The following is a 20,672-nucleotide window of genomic DNA, read 5'->3' as shown; positions in this document are numbered from 1 at the left end:
TTAAGAACTTCTGAGCTCCAATCACAATTCCAATCACTTATGAGCTCTCTCTATAGCCTAAGCAAGTCACTCAACAACCCTGTCTCAACTTCCCCATCAGTAAAATTGGGCTAACCTGCCTACTGGATATTTCAGAGAAATTATTTGTGAACACTTTTTGTGATCAAAACACAAGTATCCGTGTAACATGCTGTACGTGGCTGTGTCTACATGAGAGTCTAAGATTCTCTAGAGCATATCTAGACTACTAAAATAGATTATCTAAAAACATGTCAGCTGCTTACCATGTTTTAAACGCCACAAAGCATATAGAGTAGACAGGGTTTAACACCTTTAAAACATGCAGAAAACTAGCTAACATGTTTTAAAGGTGTGAAACGCCATCTACACAACATGGTTTGTGGTATTTAAAAACCATGTTAAACAGTTAACTGAGATGTTTTAAAATTCCAACTACTTCCCCTAGTCCAGACAGGAACCTTGGGATGAGCTATTTTTCAAACCTTCAATTTTCCTCCCATTCTACCCCAGTCACAAAGAGGATGTTAAATGAGTTTTCCCAAAGGGGAATTTATTAGATTAGATTTTACAGTTTCCTTCATATTTGCCAGAATGCTCCTTTAGAGAACAGAAGAGTCAGAGCAATACTACCCTAAACTCTGCAAGTCAAGTATAGTGTCCAGGTAAACACCACCCTAATTACTACAGGCAAAGGAAAAGGAATTGGTTTTATGTTGTGATGGGTAAAGCTTGTATTCTCAAGGACTCCTTGGGCCCTTTAATGTGGAAGATTTGCATTATAATTTTTAAAACTGACAGACTGCCTGAGTAGCCATTTCTAGATATGGCTGTTCATGGATTGGCTTGATTAACTTTCTCCATTCTGAAAGGCAAAGTCTCTGCTGCCTATGGCAAGAGCTGGTCCCTTTTGGCTATTCTCACAGTAACCTCACCAACCTTCCCACTAAAATGAACCAAGGGGACCGGTCGTAAAACGGGTCGTGCCCATCATTGAAGAGGTCGGATCCCTCCTCGGTTCCAGCGTCGGAGCCAGTATCATCCACAAAGGCCTCATCATCAAAGTCTTCCATCTCATCCTGCTGCTCATCGGCCAGTTCGGTTATGTCGGAGTCAGCCGTGGAGAAAGTGGGGGAGGGCGTGCGGTCAGCAAGGCGCTCATTCACGCAGCCATGGAAAATGGGGGAGCTAGATATCAGTTAACGGAACACTTTGATTAACACAGCGAGGGGAGAGAGGGGAATGCTTCATAACAGATCATACTGCTGCAGTCAGCACAGAGCCCACCATAACAGCAAGCAAAAGCTTTAGACCACCTGGATTGGGATGAGATGGGAGAAAGGGGATTGCTGACATAGTTAGGGAAAGACGGAATCCTTGGACTGAGCAAAAAGCAAAGGAAACATGAAGACAAACAAGGCTAATCATGTATGGTTATTTACAGTGTTCTTATTAGCTCACTTAGCATATCTACAATCTGTATATCCATCACAAGGCACTTTTAAAATAAAGGAGTGGCTCAGCATCAGACACTATTAATGGAGCTCGAAGGTCTCCTCTCACTAGGTGTTTAATCTTTTCAGAAAAGGACAACAAAACTGCTTTAATGTCACAGCCACACAAAGCCCTCAAGCTCTGGACCAGTTTTCCCTTGGTATTTCCATAAGTCTTCAGGCTCTCCCACAGCACTACTCCAACGACTTCAGACAACACTTAACTAGTTACTCCAATCCCTTCCTTTTAGAAATAAATCTTAAATCTGATTAAGGATGAATTCAAAACACTTACCCTCTGAAAAGTTAAATCTGTATCAAAAAAGTGTTAGGCAGCATTTCCTGCTTCTTACCAGTGTTTTGGTGATGTAAGACAATCAATAAGATCCAGAAGTTGGATCATCAATCCTGAGACCCCACATACATGGCTGATATGATTACACAGCCTAAAACTCTATTCAAAGTCACAGCTTTCTCCCAGCAACGAGTAGATGAATGTGCCAGGAGATAGAATTGTCATCACGTACCTACCAACCAGTTTGAACCAATGGAATCGATCGTAGAAGGGGTCACTACCAGTCATTGTGCTCTCATTCTCATCCTGGGCATTGGACGCCATTTCTCCAGCCCTGTCATACATCTCCCGCATCAGCTCCAATCTCTGCCTACAAAGCAAAAAGTCCCCCAAAAAATTAATGACAAGAAAAATAAACTATAAGAATCTGCTTCTATAATATGATGAATGAGGACATTAGTACAGAGATGCTGTGGTCATTTTTCTAAAGGAGCATGCATACTACAGGGATAGAATAAAGTATCATCCTAAAACAGGCAAGGGGGAAGTGGGGGGACGGGGACAAAGAGGTAAGGGGCCAGTTCATCTCTACTGTACTAATGCTCTAGTACAATGTTAGGGGTCACTGTGCTGTGGGAGATGCCATCCTTTGGAAGAAATGCAGAACACATGCCAATCAAGGTCAATAAATATCCCATGGCTCTTTTCGTAAGAATAGGTTAAGCCCCAAGGCTCTGGTCAATCTCAAGCTTCAATCATTACATTCTGCCTCCCCTAATTCCTCCTGCAGTTTCAATTAGGCACATTCTTTACTTTCTGCACTGAACCAATGTATTGTGTTGGTGTGCACTATTGAACAGCTGTCACATTCCACTCAAAAAGTGGCTGCATTTCAGTACTTGGTGAAGTGATCCCACTATAGACCACAAGCACACACAGGATTATTTAAGGTTTGTTTCAAAATCCTTGGATTATACTCTAGAAGTGCAAAAATAAACTGAAGAAGAATCCATAGTCTCACAAACGAGTAGGAAACGTTGGCATAGCTTGTGCATATTGCACAAGAATGATGAACACCACCACCTCACACTTGAGACTGTTAAAATTGGGGAAGTTTTTCTAATGGCAGATTTCCATTACTGAAGTTGTACCTTTTAATTCTGTTGATCAGTGGTAGGGTTATGTGAAGCAGAAGAGAATAAATGAGTACCAGACAAGTGGAGGAAGCATAAATATTAAGGCAGTGAGATGAACTGGGACAAGTCTAGAGAGACCTTAAGAAAAAAAAAAATCTTTGTAATTTTGAACTAGACCCTACTTGAGTTTCTCCAGGGACCAGTAATGTGTTGCTCCATTCTTCAGATCCTGGACTTCCACAGCCACTACTGTCCGAGGGAAAGGTCTGTTGTTCCGAGTCTTCTCTGTCTCATTGGGCAGCAGCTCAGGGGGTAGAGGGGAATAGAGCGTGTTGGTCAGCAGGACAAACTGAAACTGCACCTGAATGGAGAAAAACAAATATATTCATAGAAATAAGGCACAGGAGGGCTTCTATTTAACTCTAGTAGCAGGAACACTCCCAAAAAGCCTCATTAAAATGAGACTGGGACCCACCTAAACAAAAGGAAGAAACCACTTGATTTTTATCTCTGAGAACAGCACCAATTTGAAGATCAAAAGATTTAAGGAACAGCCCGGTAGTCTAACAGCAGCATATAATTCTGCCATGATGGGCATCTAGATCTAGCCTTCACTTTTTGATAAGATGAATGACCCAACATGGAGTTAAAATGGAAAAGAAAAAGGGATCTTGTCTCTAACACAGGCTTAGAGGATAACCAGAATGGGAGCTGGGGAGACAATGTAGAGGAGTTGAAAGAAATACAAATTCAGTATGGAATTTTAATCATGGCAATCAAGCCTCAAAGCACTTCACATACCAAAATAAGAACCAAGAGGTATGCTGGGTTAAAGGCAAAAAAAATAAGTATAATACATGGAAGCAGGATCTGTACACAGACACCTAGGAGTTTGGTGGTGCGTACAATCTTACCTTCTTCTTTAATTCCACGCTGATTGCATTGGCCTCTTTCAGATAGACTGCATTGCCCCAGAGCTGATCCCTTAATGAAGTGAACTGGTGAAACTTCCATTTCCTGAATGCCCACTGGGCCAGTTCATATTCATGCTGAGTCCAGGGCACTGAGGAAAGCAAGGAAACAGCTTAGTCAAAAGTAATGGTTTTCCCTCCAACACACCCATTCAGAGGTTTTTTAATATAAATTAATGGAGATATCCTATCTCCTAGAACTGGAAGGGACCTTGTAAGGTCGAGTCCAGCCCCCTGCCTTCACTAGCAGGACCAAGTACTGATTTTGCCCCAGATCCCTAAATGGCCCCCTCAAGGATTTAACTCACAACCCTGGGTTTAGCAGGCCAATGCTCAAACCACTGAGCTATCCCTCCCCTCCAGGTTATTTACTGCTCTTCATTTTCTTGTAAAATTCTTAACGTTGTCACTGAAAAGATAGCATGGAAAGGAGATAGGTTGTACTCATTGCTCAATGGGTAACTAGTTCTGATCTTCCACTCCAAGCACTGGAATCTTAGTCTGTAAAGCATTTGGAGTAGCTAGACCAAAACAAAAGCTAAGTTCTGGTTACTTTATTTGTAGAAATCCAGAAGGCTAAAATGCTAATAAAGAGAAAGCAAATATCCAGGGAGAAGCTAGTTAAGTGCTACATCTGTAGAATCACTCTTCTCTGCCTGGGTGGTCTGTAGCACAGAGAGGAGTTAGCAGCATAAGATGCTCTCCTCACTTACACTAGACCCAATCAGGAATTCTTACACGGGCAAATCTACTCTACAGTGCTACATTAGCATGCTGCTTAGCATGTCTGGTGAAGAAGTGCTATGCCAATGGGAAAGCGCTCTCCCGTTGGCATAATTACTCCACCTCTGCAAGAGGCAGAAGCTGTGTCAGTGGGAGAGCGTCTCTCGCTCACATAGCACTGGTGTGGACAGCGTTTAAGTCGATGCAACTTACGTCACTCAAGAGAGGTCTTTCACATCCCTGAGCAATGTAAATTAGATTGACTTAAGCAGTAGCGTAGACCAGCCCACAGATTAGAGAATCCTAGCTCAAATACGTGAATATAATCTTTGTTTAGGACACGAGAGCTCTGTGGACTGGCACCAGAATATGAAGCCCTCACCAACCAAAGCTCATTCCCATCCAATGGCTGTTGGGTGGCTTAAGTGAATTTGAGGGTTCTGGTCCAGTTCCTTTGTTCAATGCTCATTCAGAACCTCTTCTGTGGACACAGAATTTCAGTCTGTGTGTCAAATTTTGTCAAATTTGCTCTTTAAGAGGCCATCACTTTTTCACAAGTTCCAAAGTTAGTTTTCCATCTTATGGCAAATGTCTCTGTAGTACACTTTCCTTTGCACCAAAAATTTGGAAATGGCCAGAATTGTTTCCAGTCTCAAACTCACCTTCCTCCTCTTCCTCTTCCTCTTCTGTCGTCTCAGCAGCTAGGGATCGCGTCTCAACCTGCTTCTGCAAGGCCTGCAATTTACTCTCATAGTCCTGTGGGAAGACAGGAGATACCGTGTAGGAAAAAGACAGATGAAAGCGAAGAGGAGACAGCCAGATAGGGACAAACACTTCAGGAGTAAAAAAGACAAGTGGAGAGGAGATATGCACAAATATTTCCATTCAACTCTCAGAGCTCAGTCTCCTCCGAAATATAATTCAGTAACATACTAGACATCTTTGGAACTTTTCCTTCTAGAAGAGTGGAAAGGAGAAGACAGAGGTGTCTGTAAGATATGCTGGTATGTCTGCCATGTGTTTTCCTTATTATAAGACCCCCATATACACAATGGCCATAGACTGTGGAGGGCTTTTTTTTTTCCCCGGTGGGAAAGAACCCAAACTGGAATGTCAAGAGGGCTTCTGTAAATTTGTAGGTATAATTTACATAGTTTTGAAAGTACTTCTGGTGACAGTGCACATTTTGCATAAAGTGTGCAGTGCCAGTGGATCCATACCCCACTATTCCAACCCTCACAAACCATAAAAGTCATTAAAATGGAAAACTCACTGCTGAGACAAACTAAATACTGGAATAATGACCAAAATAGGATTATAAAGCATGGAAAAGCTGAAGATTAGTGCTTAGAAATCAAGGTTAAGTGGCCTCAGATTAAAATGTTTGTGAAACAGTTTTATGCAGTTAACATTTCTGCACTGTTCTCTAGATTATTTAGTTTGGCTACATGGGGATGGACTGTTGAGATGGTGCATCTTCATTTAACCAAGACCGTGAAGAGTTAGATATTCCATTGAGTTGTGTCTTTTGGTGCAATGGAATTAATTTTATGCTTTAAATGAAGTTTATTCCTTTATCAAGTTCTCACCACCTAGGGGGTGAGTGCAACACACCATTATGTATATTTAATTTCTCACAGGAAGAAAATAGTTATAGGTTGTTTATACAGATAAGACTGACTGTGCCGAGGCCAAAGCAGGTTTGGTTCTGAGCATACTATGGTCCCACTGATAAGGAAGTGCAGGGAGTTCTATCACCTGATTTTGTGAGAAATTTATCCCCATCATGTGAAGTGCAGGAATGGACCAGAGGTATTTTTCTTGTCTCTTAAGTGTTTGGAAAAGATTCAGACCCATCCTAGTAGAAAACGTTTAGGATGTTGTATCTTGCAAGAGTAATTGCTTGGACAAAGTGAGATAAAGTGTTCTGTCACCACCAATGGGTTCCTTCTCCCAGTGGGTGGAGAGAAGGAGAATGATAGCATAGGAAAGAAACAATTTATCTTGGAGCTCCCCTATGAGGCACATTGGAAGTGAAAGTTAGTATATCCTGCTAATTTGCAGAGGACTCTGCAAAGGCTTACTCAATACATGAAAGGAAATACTGATATTCATGGAAATACAAAAAAAAAAAAAAAAGCAATAAGACAAATGGGCATTTACTCAAAGGTGCATCTCAGGCTCTAGATCAGATGCCAACTTGGGTACAGGAGACGACAGAAGCTTATCATACACTTTTTTTTTTAATATGCTGGCATCCTAGATGTCAATAAGAAAGTTACTAATTGTGAAAGACTGACTACCTGGGTGTGGAGATGCATGTGAGAAAAGGGGTTTGGACCAGAGAATTTCATCCAGCCTAAGAGGTAGAGAAGATGCTATGGACCAGATTTTCAGGAGTACTCAGCACCTTGTAGCTCCCACTGCTCCCATTTTTCAATGTCTAAATGGGTGTTTGCGGGATGCTCTTAAAACTGGCCCCTCCATAAAACTACCTAAAACTCACTCTGGTAATAAAGTTGCAAACATATCCAATTTAACACGGATCAGGAGAACTTTCCGCCACAGAGCACCACTGCAGTGCCATAGCCCTACTAGCCAGGGTGTTCTTTTGAAAGGATAAAATAAACATAGCACCAGACTTCTGGACAGATGTGTCTTTTTTAAAGATACTTTCAAGCAAATAAATGCAACATGAATTTAATCCTTAGGATTTTTATGTGGGGGGATCAAGGGGCAAATACACACCAATACTTCAGAAAGTGCAGAAGGTGTTATTGGGTTTTTTGGAGGAATTTATGCAGATATTTAGGTTGCATTTCAAACCTCTTTGCTAGTCCATGATCCAAAATCCTAGAATTCATTCACTTTCCCTTAATGCATTTCTTCCAATGCCACAGTCTAAAGTCTAATTGTTATGAAAGTGACAGCATTGCATTATTCCCCATTCCAATGGAGCCTAGTGCCCAAACCTCAATGTTGCATTGTTTTAAGCCCTACTTAAAGAAACAAAATTCTTTGGGCTTATTTACATGGGGACACCCAGGAAACTTAATCCAAATTAACTAAACATATGAATGATCTTTGAGTGTCCCCGTGTAGACAAGCCCCTAGTTAAGCTAAACACCTCATGCACCCACAGTATGCTGTGATCACATATCTTAAAGCAGGGTCACACCAGGTCAGTACTTTGATGGAAGAATGAAGGAGCACACAGAAGCGGAAGGAATGAACTTTAGAACTCCAGCAGGTGGCACCGTTCCCACAAGGTGATGGCATTAGGGAGGTGACTGCTGTCTTATTCTAAAGATATTGAAACAGAAGTCCTAACCACTTGAGGTCATTAAAGCCCCCCTCTCCCCCCAACCCCGACAAAAAAGACTAAGGACATTTGGTTGGGTTTTTTTGTTTGTTTGTTTTTTTGATATCTGGGCCACATTTCAACTCCTTGTTTTTCCTTGAACTTTTAGCTGAAGAAAATTCACTCATCCTAAACTGTAGTTGCTACAGGTTTCAGAGCAGCAGCCGTGTTAGTCTGTATCCACAAAAAGAACAGGAGTACTTGTGGCACCTTAGAGACTAACAAATTTATTAGAGCATAAGCTTTCGTGGACTACAGCCCACTTCTTCGGATGCATATAGAGTGAACCGTATGCTGGAATGGATATGCAAACTAGATACAATCAACTCAGGATTGAATAAGGACTGGGAATGGCTGAGCCATTACAAACATTGAATCTATCTCCCCTTGTAAGTATTCTCACACTTCTTATCAAACTGTCTGTACTAGGCTATCTTGATTATCACTTCAAAAGTTTTTTTTCCTCTTACTTAATTGGCCTCTCAGAGTTGATAAGACAACTCCCACCTGTTCATGCTCTCTGTATGTGTGTCTATATATCGCCTCAATATACGTTTCACTCTATATGCATCCGAAGAAATGGGCTGTAGTCCACGAAAGCTTATGCTCTAATAAATTTGTTAGTCTCTAAGGTGCCACAAGTACTCCTGTTCTTTTTGTAGTTGCTACAGTCTCTCCACAAGGGGTTGCATTTCAGTGGGGGATGAAGGGATTCCTCTGTATAGTTGATAAATCGGTGTATTAATTATCCCTTTGGAATAAGAGCCATGGGTAGAACAGATTTTTTTTAAACATTGTGTCCCATGCTGAAGTTTGATTTCTGCTCTGTAAGGAAGGGATTCTGTTTGTTTGTCTGCTGGGGGGGGGGGGGGGGGAGAGAGAAGGGGGTAGAGAGAGATGAAGGCTTCAGGCTGCACCAAGTTTGACAGCAACATAGAATACCTAGTTTCAGAGTAGCAGCCGTGTTAGTCTGTATCCGCAAAAAGAACAGGAGTACTTGTGGCACCTTAGAGACTAATAAATTTGTTAGTCTCTAAGGTGCCACAAATACTCCTGTTCTTTTTATAGAATACCTAGAACTCTAAAATGCATTTCAATATAAGGCAGCTATCTTCTAGAGATCTTTTTTTTCCTCCCTCAATGATTATAACTGTAATTTGAAACTCAGATAGGGAGCAGTGGGGTGAAGGATGGGAGAACAAACAAGTGTGTCAAATAGTCAAATATGAAGGGTAGGATTCATTTTCCTGGAGTTGGTCTGGAGCTTTCAGAGACAATACTATTAATATGAAGATGGCATTTTAGTGGTCTCCTGCTGTCCTGTTTACAGAGACAGAGGTGCTGTGGGAGAAGCAGAATCGAAGGAATATGCATTTCAAGTAGTGCTTACAATAGTGGTGCATTATGTTCCATCACAACACATTGCATCTGTTAGTACTCGAGTACAGACATGTTATTTGGGTATCGTAAGGACACAGTAACTCATCCTTTGTCTCTCCTTTTCTGTAGTAACCTTTTTTTTTATGTGAACTAAAAGCAAAAATGATACACACATATCTAGAGATATGAACATGTTCACAGCATGTAAATTTTTTTCCTTTATCCTCATCTTACAAAAAGGAACAGTTTTTTTTAAAGTGGACTAGGTCGGGTATATTTTCCCAGAATAAGGAAACATTTCACCAGTTAAAGAAATAAGGAAACATAGGACTGTTTCCTGGCAACTGGCACAACTCTAGTGTTTAAGTTATCAGCAGCTTGGCTTTCAATAGTGAATAGAAGGATGAACAGTCATCTTGATTCACAGACCAGGTGATGGGACTGCAGGGCTTTGGTACTGGTTGTGGACTCTTTTTTTTTTTTTTTTTTAAACACTGAAAATAAAAATTCAGGCCAAGTGTTCGATACTTTATCCGAGTGGTAGCTTTCAACTGAAAAACTGTGCGGTATAACAGAACAAAAAACTGTAGAGAGAAAACAGGACAGCTTAGAAAAATCCTCAAAGCTTTTTATTTTCAAATGTGTGGTAGGATTGTTTTGTTTTGTTTTTAAATGCCTAAGTGGGGTCTGCTGCTCCAAGAACACATCATGGTACAGACATTTCTCTCCTGAATTTCTGTGCCTCATTCTTTGGGAATAGCAAGATGGTAAAGATAGGCTTCCCTATTCCTTAGTCTATAAAGGGAATTGTGAATTCCCTGCTGTGCTTCTTCAGAATTTAAACTAATGGCAGCAACAAGTGCACAATGGGACTGTATTAAGGAAGATTACAGCCCATATCCTTCCTGCACTGTAAATTAAGTTTCTTAAAATGTGGTGGTAGAAGCAAATGGGGCCCCGCTATATCTGTCTCAAGAGTAATTTAATTTTACATGGGCCAGTTTGAGGAACAACTGAAGGAGGCAGACATTTTTAACTGAACTCAACTAGAATGGGTCACAAGACCAAAAAAAACAAAAAACAAAAAACAAAAAAAAAAACCAGAAAGGCTAAGCTAAAGTTTTGTGCTACTGAATATTCCACAGAGATAAGTCAGACGCTTACAAGAGTATTTCATAGTTTATTGAAAGAGCACTTGTTACAATACAAACCAGGTCTGCTTTTCATGAGGAAAGCATTTGCTCTCAAGACAAACTTTTTTTTTTTTTTTAAAGTGAACTAGACAGATCTGAAAATCCCATAATTTCATTGGAAGGAGACTTACTACCTCCTTTAGAGTAACAATGGGTAAACATGGATTTCTCATCTGGCAGTTCTTAAAGTGGTTCAGAGGCAAGTATCTGAGTTTTAAAATACACAACTTACAAGAATGAATGGGTAAAGATACTGAAAATACGTTCATAACACTCATACAAAGCTCTCCCCCTAATTTGACAGATTTCTTAAGTCAGATATACTGAAAAAGGACACTGAAGTGAAAAAATAAGAAGCATTTCCCTCCCACCCCAAGTCCCCAGTGAGATTTTAAGGGTAAGAAAACTCCTCACACTAAGGCACTGGTGCATGAGAGTCAGCTGCCAACAAAGCAAACAGAACATCAGCCCTTGACAATTAACTTACTGAAAAGGCACCTGCATCATGGATGCCTCATTTTTCCATTAGCATGAAAGCCTTCTCACACTCGTATAGGAAATAGACTGTTTTAGTGCTTGTTAATTCCATCTGTGTTATAGAAAGGGATAGTTTAATAGTTTTTAGGTTTCATCCTACATGGATTGTAATAGCCTCTTAAAAGTTTGAAAGAAAGCCAGCTTCCCCTGCCCAATTTTGGCATCCAGTTACTGTATTTTGCTCTTTTTTCAAGTCATGCAGGAAAATTAAGAAGCAGTTTATGTGGACAGCTTCAGAACAGCATTTGCTAGGTAACTGATGCAGAATTCAAACAAACTGAGTGTTTTTCTAGTGCTGCATCAAAAAACACTGAGTCTTGGGTAACAGAGTGATGGGTTTAAAACCCATTCCCCATCATTCAAATATTTAGAGCTAAGGAGAACATTTCTTTCGAGGTAATTTTAAGCCAACACACATTGACAAGACTTCTATTTAAAGTCTGGGATTTAAAAATCAAGTTAGTATATTATTTTATCCCATTTCAAAATACATACTTGAATGGATTTCAAGAAATAATTGCATGCTGCATATTCTTTTTGCATACCTCAGCTGGTTTTGCATCTGTTACTGCTATATTGCGCAAATAGAAGGGGGACACACAAAATAGACTTGTTGGGTCTTTCCCTTGTGCCTGGCTCCTACCCAGGATAATCTCTGCTTGGCTGGAATGTTCCATATGAAGGCACATGGGAATTTCCCCAGATACTTAATCTTTTCATCTCTCCCTTCTTGCCACAAAACAGAGCAGGTTCTAAGACATTTGAAAAGGATGGCAGAGGGAAAAATCATATCACTCATTATAGCCGAATAGTAGGAATGGGACAAACTATTTACATAGAATTCTATAGTAAAGCTAACAGCACAAGGTTATTTGCAGCCCAAAAATAAATTAGAGTGCTGACTCAAGCTGGAAGAAAAAAGTGTTGTCTTTGTACAAGGGCTTCCTTTCTTTGAAGGATCAGGGATTTCAGTGTTTCCATTGTTCAGATAGACTGAAATATGGAACAGACGCAATTGGCATCACCATTTTGGACAGAAAATTAATCTAGTCATCAGTTTAGAGCAGTCTGGGAAGCAACACGATTGAACCTCCTAAATCCCAGAGATCATGTGTCAGGAAACATTCATGTGACCGGATTGCAATGCTGAGACCTGAATGACTGATTCCAAAGTAGTAGGTCTCTGGTTGCAATTTAACCATGGAGTTACAACCAGCCCCTTTGTAATAATATACACCTCTACCCCGATATAACGCTGTCCTCGGGAGACAAAAAAAATCTTACCGCGTTATAGGTGAAACCGGGTATATATCGAACTTGCTTTGATCCGCCGTAGTGCACAGCCCCCCCCGGGAGCACTGCTTTACCGCGTTATATCCGAATGTGTGTTACATCGGGTCATGTTATACCGGGGTAGAGGTGTAGTTCAGAAGGGAAGAAAAAATATGTAGGCAGGAAAGAATAAGGGGAGGTAAGTTGCAGGGAATTTCTACTCATTTATAGCTATGCTGAAACATGCAGAAATAAAACTTAGCAGTAGGGCTTATGTTTAACACAAGGAAATGACCTCAAGTAGTAAAATCAAGGATATTTGTGCAACACAGCACAAGTCATTTAACTGTACAAATGTAACAATGTGATCCGACCACACTAAATCAGCCATAAATACTCAAGTTTGTTTTAAAAATTGCATTCAGGTTAAACCTTACAGTAAACCAAGTTTCCCTCCAAAGATTCAGATTTGTCCTAAAAATTCAAGTCCAAACACAACTTAAGTAAATAAAAATTAATGAAAAGACTGTTTTCAAAAGCAAAGAAACAAGTCCTATAGTTAAGAGTTGCACTTTCCAATCAAGATAAAAACTCCAAAAACCCATAAGCCTAATTCTTAGTCAAACAGCATCTGCTTTTTTGTCCACTATTTTTAGTGTCATTTGTTCTGGGAGCTTTGAAGTAGGATCACAGGGTTTGCAAATGTTGATGGTGTTTTCATTTGTAATTTTAGGTACCTTTGTTTATGGTATAAGTTAAAATACTGCATCTAAACTGTACTTTTCTGGGGGATGGAGAGTAAATGAAAACAAATGTGATTTCCCCTTAAAGTGACATTTGCTCAACAAGACTTGAAACAGCAGAGCAATCTGAAACCAGAAGGCACTCGAATGAGGTATTATGTAAAATGAATCCGTTCTCTAGCCCTCCTTTTTCTGCCCCCTCGAATTCACGGTAGTATTCTAAATCCTCATCAGTAACACATCTGAGACCCAAAGCCTAACCAAGGCAGTGGAAGAAATCAGCTCACTGAGTGTCTTTACTGCACAATTAAAGATCAAAAAAGTGCAGTGCATGTCTATCATCTCGGTATAGTAAATTATAACTAAAAACCATTATAATAGAGACAAGATGGGAATGAGAAAAAGCTTATTTCTATAACATGGCTCTGGCCATGTGCACAGTCCCCTATATAACCCCATTCAGAGGCAGATTTCTATGGTCATGGCAATTTTATACTGATGTTAATGAAACTAGGCAGGAGGACAAAAGGCATTGTGCACTCTAAAGGGAGAGAGAGAATGGGAGGGGGGGGGTCAAGTGTCCAAGTAGCTCTCATAAATTTTGGTAAAGGAGACAGCAGGTCTACAAAAAGCCACATTGTCTTGCCAGCTGACAGCTTTTGGTTTCCAATAATTATTTAAAAACACGGGTTAGGAGGTGAAAAGTGAATTGAATTGAGGAGCCAAAGCTAAGCTTACAATACAAATGGTCTGTTTCTTCATTTCTAACCAAAAGGTCACAAGAGACATTCAACGCTATAAACTAGATTCCCCTTTTGATTGTCTACATAAAAACATGGAGGAAGGCAGCTCTTTATATATTCCAGACAGTATTTTCAGCTTTAGAAAAATACTCAAGACAAAAAATAAGGAAGGTACATGAGCTAGTAGGGTACCCTCTTTTCCACAGTCTTCTAATCTATAAAAAAAGGGGTCTCAACATTTTTCACACTATTTCTCCAAAGTCTTGAAAATTGCACCATGATTCATAAGCAAAACAGATGTGTTGAAATACCAATGTCTTGTGCTTTGTACATCAAGTCACTCAAGTTCCAATTGGCCAACTGAAACCTAAGGTAGATGGTGATCAAAACTGTCCCAACCCAATGCTTCTGAATGATAAGGCAGCACTGACCCCTTCCTCCCATTTGTCCAGTGAATCATACTGTAGTTTCTCTGCCAGCTTTGAGGTTAGGTGCAGAGAATTGTCGTCTCATCCGTGGAGGTGTCACAAACTGGTCGTAATGGCTGGGCCCATTAATCTGTTTTGGGTAGATGTTAACTGCATTGCTCTCTGCATTGCCTCCACTGTTGTGATTGCAATAGGATTGGTGGTGCTGGTGGATGTGGCGCTTCTGCTGGAACTTCTGCAGGTCTGGGTTCTGGGGCCCACTGTGGGAGTGTAGTGATTCAGATGACCCAGATGTCTGACGGCGCAAGTTTTTCTGGTAGCCATTGTTGAGAGAATTGCTTCTCCAGCGTAACTGAGGTGGTGTCTGTTGCCAACTGCTAGGCTGTGGCTGAGTGTTCAGCTGTTGCCAGTTAATCTGGATATGATCTTGACTCCTTTGTGGGTCATGTAGGTTCCACAGTTGCTGAGGATCCTGGGAGACCGCACTGCCACCTTTTTCTTTGTTCTCTTCTTTGTTCTCCTTCTCTTCCTCCTTTGGAATTCGGACCTCAATAACCTCATCCTCTGTGATAATTATGTGAGTGCCTGGACTCCATGAGTTTCTGTGTTTGGGGTTGCTCTTAAATGGAAACCGGGGCTTACGGTTTTCAGGTGGGATAAATCGGTGAGGCATGTTTTGTCGACGGAGCTGTTTGGCAATCTCCTGCTGTTGCAAGTTCTTAAACCGAATTTGCTCTTGCCTCATCCAGTGTAACCGCCCACGCCTGAAGGCTGGGTCATCCTCCATTAATTGGGAAACACGCTCCTCTTTATCAAGCTCACCATTCTCATCTTTTTTCAAAGCATTTGCATACTTCTTGTCAGCATCCACCACACTCACTGAGTTTGGATTTTTAACATTAGTAGCATTAGAGGTGGTCGACTGGGCTCTCGGCTCTTGCGACCCTATCAGTGGTAAAACCCTCTCCATTTTTAGCATCTTATTTCGGAGAACTTTTATTTCCTCATCCTTCATGTTGTTCTGCCTTTTCACTTCCTGCAAAATATCTTCCAATTTGTCTATATGTACCTTGAGGTCATCCACATCAGTCACTCCCTTCCCACTGGCCATGACATCTTCAATCCTCTCATCTCCAACTCCCACAGTATCCCAGACATCCCGGGCAACAGCTCGCCATGAGTCACGCTCATTGGGATCTTTCTTTCCGTACATGGCACAAAGCTCTTTCATTTTAACAATGGCCAGTGCCTCAATCTCCTGCCTAGTATGCCTGAAGTCATTGAGAGCTACCTCATAGCAGATCTCCTTCACAGCCTGTATCTTCAAGTCTGAGATGGTGACCCATTTGGAGTCTTTACTAAGGCGCCGGCGTTGTGGTATCTGGTACATTTTAATAGGCTCTCGCTTCTTCCCACTGCTAGGGAGACCACACTTTTTTACAATGGTCTGCAGCTTGCTGGGGGGTAGCTTCTCTCTCAGGGAGGTGATCAGTCTCCAGCTCTCCTCACACGATCTCTTGTCCGAATCATCCCCACTATCAGAGTCTGCATCCTTTGGAAAAACAAAAATCAAGAAGTGGCCCCAAAACAACCAAAATTAAAATTGAAAAAAAAAAATAATAATGGAAAAAACTAAACAAAAACAGGCAAAGAAAACTAAAATAAATAAAAATTAAATAGAACAAACGATATAGATGTCTCTCATGACTGACTGTAAGGACATTAATATTTCTGTCAGCCTCTCAGCATTGTTTCCTTAAAATATAGGCTCTCCATTCTACTAATATTTACATTATATATAAATGTAACCAACTTAAAAATACTACATCTAACCTACGTTCATTCCCTCCCAGTCCCCCCTCCAAAATCTTTCAACAACTATACCAAGTCCTTGACAAAAACAAGGTGTGAACTGCACCCCACATATGCTACGAAGACATGCAATTCCATGCCACACACATGTGCCTTGGTTATTGCTGTTGCGTCTTTCAGAAAATCCTCCCCCAGTGAGTGAACACAACAGCCGTCGTAGAATGATGTGATGAGCAGCCAGAGTAAGTGGGGTTAACACTGGTTAGTAATGTTGTATATGGCGCTGGGATGCTGGAGTTTAGAATCCATTTTACTACAAGAGCAGCCAGAGAAGTGTTAAGGAGGATAAGAAAAAATAAAAACAGAAGCAGCCAATAGGGTTGATGTTAAAAGTACCACAAGTTTCACTACGACAGGTGAAGAGGTTTCAATCCAAAGAAGACTTGTTACAAGCTAATGGGATATTGAGAATCAGAGTTTCAAAGGGTTTTTCCATTTGCCACCTTGCTGTGTATTTTAAAATCATTGGAAGACTTGACTGTCTGAAGAGCGAGCATCAGAAGAATGTTGTAGTAACTTTTAAAAACTGTTTTAACCAATACAAATGCTATTCGATACCCAATTTTCTTCCCATCTTCTGCAACCTTAGTAAACATTTAACAAATTTGCACCTGCAGCTCCCACACATTTGCTAAGAGTTGCACTTGTTTTGCTTCATTATTCCATGTTTTTCAGAAGGATTTCTAAAAGAGGTTACTCTTATTAAATCATTTTATTGAGAAACTCTCTTTGGGTTTCTATAAACTACGAATGGTTATTTGAGAGATAAATGTCACCAAAAACTAAGTGTATTCATCACTGATCACTGCAACCTGGAATTAAGTCAGCCTATTTTTAAAAGGTGAATTTTTTTAATACTTAGAGATCGCTCTTCAATATATTATCCATTTCTGGTTGTTAATCTGATTCACTGTTAATCTGATTCATCTCCTTCAAAAGACTGCAAGAGTCAATCTCTGTTGAAGTAACTGCAACTCAAGTTTTTCAGACAAAGAATTACATAATACATGAAAAATCAGGAACAGCAAGAGTCGATTACATGCTAGGGAAATATGCATCTCTGGTTCTGAACCACTGATTGACAGACAATTTAAAAGACCCTGTTGGGAATAGTTGAGCAATAAAGAGCGGAGTATACGCAATACGATTTATTCTGGTTCTGGGAATGAGATGGATTTTAGAGAAAGTTCTGTCTTTAGGGTCAATAACATTTTTCTTATTAACATTGTGTACTGCTTGTGACCTTATATTATCTTTAGATTTGTAAAAAATAATTTAGACCATGTTTCCTGTTTAGGCCAGAAAATATCAGCAAAATAATGGTGAATTCTTATGAGTTTATGGCAGGCAAAATCTGGAGCCTCAAAAGGTAGTGTCTAGCATACTGCATCGTGCAGTGGAAATGGAAGGCACCCAACAGAAAGACACTGCACACTGTACTATACAAGTTCAAAGCTTTAACCAGGAAGAAAAGGTCATTCATCATTCTTGATGTTACCAATATTACTCGTACATTTAATATTAGCACAAAATGAGACACTATGGGGTCAATCTCCTACATGAACTCAAAAATTAACTCTAATGCAAATATAGTTATAAGATTTGGGGTCAGGAATTTTAATTTGCTATAAGTTTGTGAAGCTCCTATCACAACAGGAGCCCAACCTGGTTGACGTCTAAGCCTGACACAAAATAAGTTGATAGCAGCGGCCAGGGTCTCCCAATCAAGATTAGTGTCAAGTTAAGGGCAAACAGAAAAAAATATTATTTCACAATAACCAAACGTTGAATACACTATGGCAGGAGGTCAGAGAGGCTGATACTGTGGTTGGATGATACTGTGACAATTATAAACGTTTGCCAGTTACAGAAGCTAAAGTTAGTCAGTGCCTATGCTTTAGAAATTAACCAATTGTTTTTAAGGGTCAGGAAGATATTTACCCTATCCATGCCCCAACCCCACATACAATACTGCAGAAATGACCAAATGCATTTTGGTGGGGTTTCTGAAGCACTGGATATTGGCCATTGGCAAAAGCAGCATACTGTCCAAATAGACCAGTGATCTGATTTATTATCGTTTCTCAACCTTAGGTAAGCAATTTTTAAATAATCTCATCACTGATGATAATTTAGAATGACATCTTCCAACTTTGCCCCTTAAGATAAGCAAAAATAAAAGTGATTTCTATAAGCTCAGTTTATTACAGTATTAAATATTCTTCCATATGAATATACGCAGAACAGGGAAATGAACCCTGCTTTACAGAACTTTTACAAATGCAGCCTTGTTTTAAACAGGCCTCAAAATAATTAAACAGTTTTGGCTTGTTTATTTCACACAATGTTAACTACACGTTATTTTCGGGACAAAATGCTGCCCCATCTTGAAGCTATTTCCAAGTCTTTCTAAGCTAAGTTTTAAGGAGGGAACACCACTTCTCATCTCCTGTGGTTCCAAGCAAACACCCAAGGGCTACTCTTTACCTAGACTATTTCCTTATCTCATGCATTCAAATTCACTCCTTCCCAGTTTTACTTTCAATATAAAGTCGCCAAGATCGAACACTAGTCACTAGTCTTAAACTCTGTTCTGGCTCAATTTGCAGTTGCTCCTCTCCATTCTCACAGTGATCCCTTTTGAAGAAAAGCTCTGGGTGGGAGTTGTAAGGCCACTGGATATTGTAGTTAATGAAAAATAATGTTAACTCGCACGCAGCTTGTCTAGCAAGGAATGGATGCTACAGAAGTCCTAGCTCCTCTCTCTGCTCTGGGGAAAGAGAGAAGAGCCTTGTGACAAATCCAGAAATTCATTCAACTCCCCCAGAGCTTCCAGAGGCTCCCAGATTCTCAGACTCTTAACAGCAAGTTGCAACCCCTAAAGTTCTTTTCACCAAGCTGGGGCAACAGTTAACATTCTCCTGTGGCTAATAAAAATAATAAAGAGCAGATATCACTGACCCAGTGTTACTCAGGAAGATCAGACTTGATTGCTGGGCTCACACCTCCCCTTCTGGTTGACAGGAGGCCTGGATTCTGCATGTATCTGTATTGCACTTTAAAGGCTATGTTCCATTAGAACATATCTGACTGTATAAGCAAGGAATTCCTGCCCCAATTACTACACAATGAACATCAGACTTTATTTATTGGACTTCCTAGCTACATAGTTTGTTTTTCCCCATGGGTTTGGAAAAATTAAAAAACTCCCTTACTACACACCTGCCCTCAATCAGTATTATGCCATGAAGACCCTTGCAAGGGATTCAGACTCCATGCAGGGGGAGGGAGCAGGGTTAAACATGCACAGTGCAGCAACATTTCCAGACATCATTTGTAAAACCTAGCACATGAACATAGTCTAGGTGTTTTGGCAGCACAAAATTAGTACTTTCTGATGATCCAAGACAACCATTCAGAGTTCAAACATTCACAACAACTAATCAATTAGACTATTGAAAAGTAACTTCAAAGCACTGACAAAGAAGAAACATCCTCCTGTTGATCCAAGTTACAATTCAGCAAATTTGACCAGCTCTCCCAAGCACTGCTTAGTGCCCACTGGTGGGTGAATATAATCTCCACATTAATAAGAGTAAAGCATGAGATGTGTCTGCTTAGCCATGCTCCTTTTCACTACTGGGGGGGGGGGGGGGGAGGAGACGGACTGTACTTTATGCAGACAGCCCAAGCAAATTTCCTGGACTTTAAGGGGGTCAATAAAGGCAGCAGTTAACCTTTGCCAACAATACAGGCAACTGGAAGAATTGACACTTACCAGCCTCTGCTGCTCCAACAAGAGATCTGCTTCCTCTTTCTCCTTCTTGTACAAAATCTCCATTTCTTGTAACCTGGAGAGAAAAAACCACAAGGGATGCAGAAGCAGCCATGTAGACCATTATTTGCGTTAGTGTTACTCTGTCCACAGAATCTGTTAAGTAACAGAGACAAGGGCAAGTCTGGGGTGTACATGAGAGTGTCAATACACTAGCATGAAAGGTACTATTCTTCCTGCCTCCTTCAAACTAGACACTTTTCAGTTCACTTGGAATGAGAATTACCCTAGATCTCCGACACCAAGAATTTGACCTATTCTGTTCCACTGCTGCCTAAATTAGTGACTGTACTCTATGAAGTGTACAAAAAGCCTTATTTAAGCAAATGATCCACCAACAGGAAAACATCAGTTGTATAATTGTATTTAATCCTTTATTTTAGTTCAATTAGACATGTCACAGCATACAATTAAGGCTACAAAGTGTAACTCTTACTGTGTATGAGGAGTCACAAGTACTATTGCCAGGTTTCAGAGTAGCAGCCGTGTTAGTCTGTATCCGCAAAAAGAACAGGAGTACTTGTGGCACCTTAGAGACTAACACATTTATTAGAGCATAAGCTTTCGTGGACTACAGCCCACTTCTTCGGATGCATATAGAATGGAACATATATTGAGGAGATATATATACACACATACAGAGAGCATAAACAGGTGGGAGTTGTCTAACCA

General features: G+C 40.4%; 1 protein-coding gene across 10 annotated transcripts in view; it reads right to left on the bottom strand.

Annotated features, from left to right (window-relative positions):
• The window catches only part of KIF1B (kinesin family member 1B), a 137,525-nt gene that overhangs the window by 43,999 nt on the left and 72,854 nt on the right, over positions 1 to 20,672 (bottom strand). For 6 of the 10 annotated variants that reach the window (XM_034753468.1, XM_034753471.1, XM_034753469.1 and 3 more), the window contains 6 exons: positions 19,944 to 20,016; positions 5,299 to 5,392; positions 3,857 to 4,005; positions 3,125 to 3,303; positions 2,039 to 2,176; positions 958 to 1,206 (listed from right to left, as the gene is read on the bottom strand). In XM_034753468.1, coding sequence (XP_034609359.1) covers positions 958 to 1,206; positions 2,039 to 2,176; positions 3,125 to 3,303; positions 3,857 to 4,005; positions 5,299 to 5,392; positions 19,944 to 20,016 — 882 coding nt within the window. Of the gene's footprint in view, positions 1 to 957; positions 1,207 to 2,038; positions 2,177 to 3,124; positions 3,304 to 3,856; positions 4,006 to 5,298; positions 5,393 to 10,529; positions 15,846 to 19,943; positions 20,017 to 20,672 lie in introns of those variants that run through there. The other 4 variants (XM_034753475.1, XM_034753476.1, XM_034753477.1 and 1 more) reach the window with 2 other exon arrangements.

This window comes from Trachemys scripta, chromosome 19 (genome assembly GCF_013100865.1).
Source record: "Trachemys scripta elegans isolate TJP31775 chromosome 19, CAS_Tse_1.0, whole genome shotgun sequence".
Classification (NCBI taxonomy): Eukaryota; Metazoa; Chordata; order Testudines; family Emydidae; genus Trachemys; species Trachemys scripta.
The sequence above is the reverse complement of the archived record's forward strand: the minus strand, read 5'-3'. Positions and strand labels throughout refer to the sequence as shown.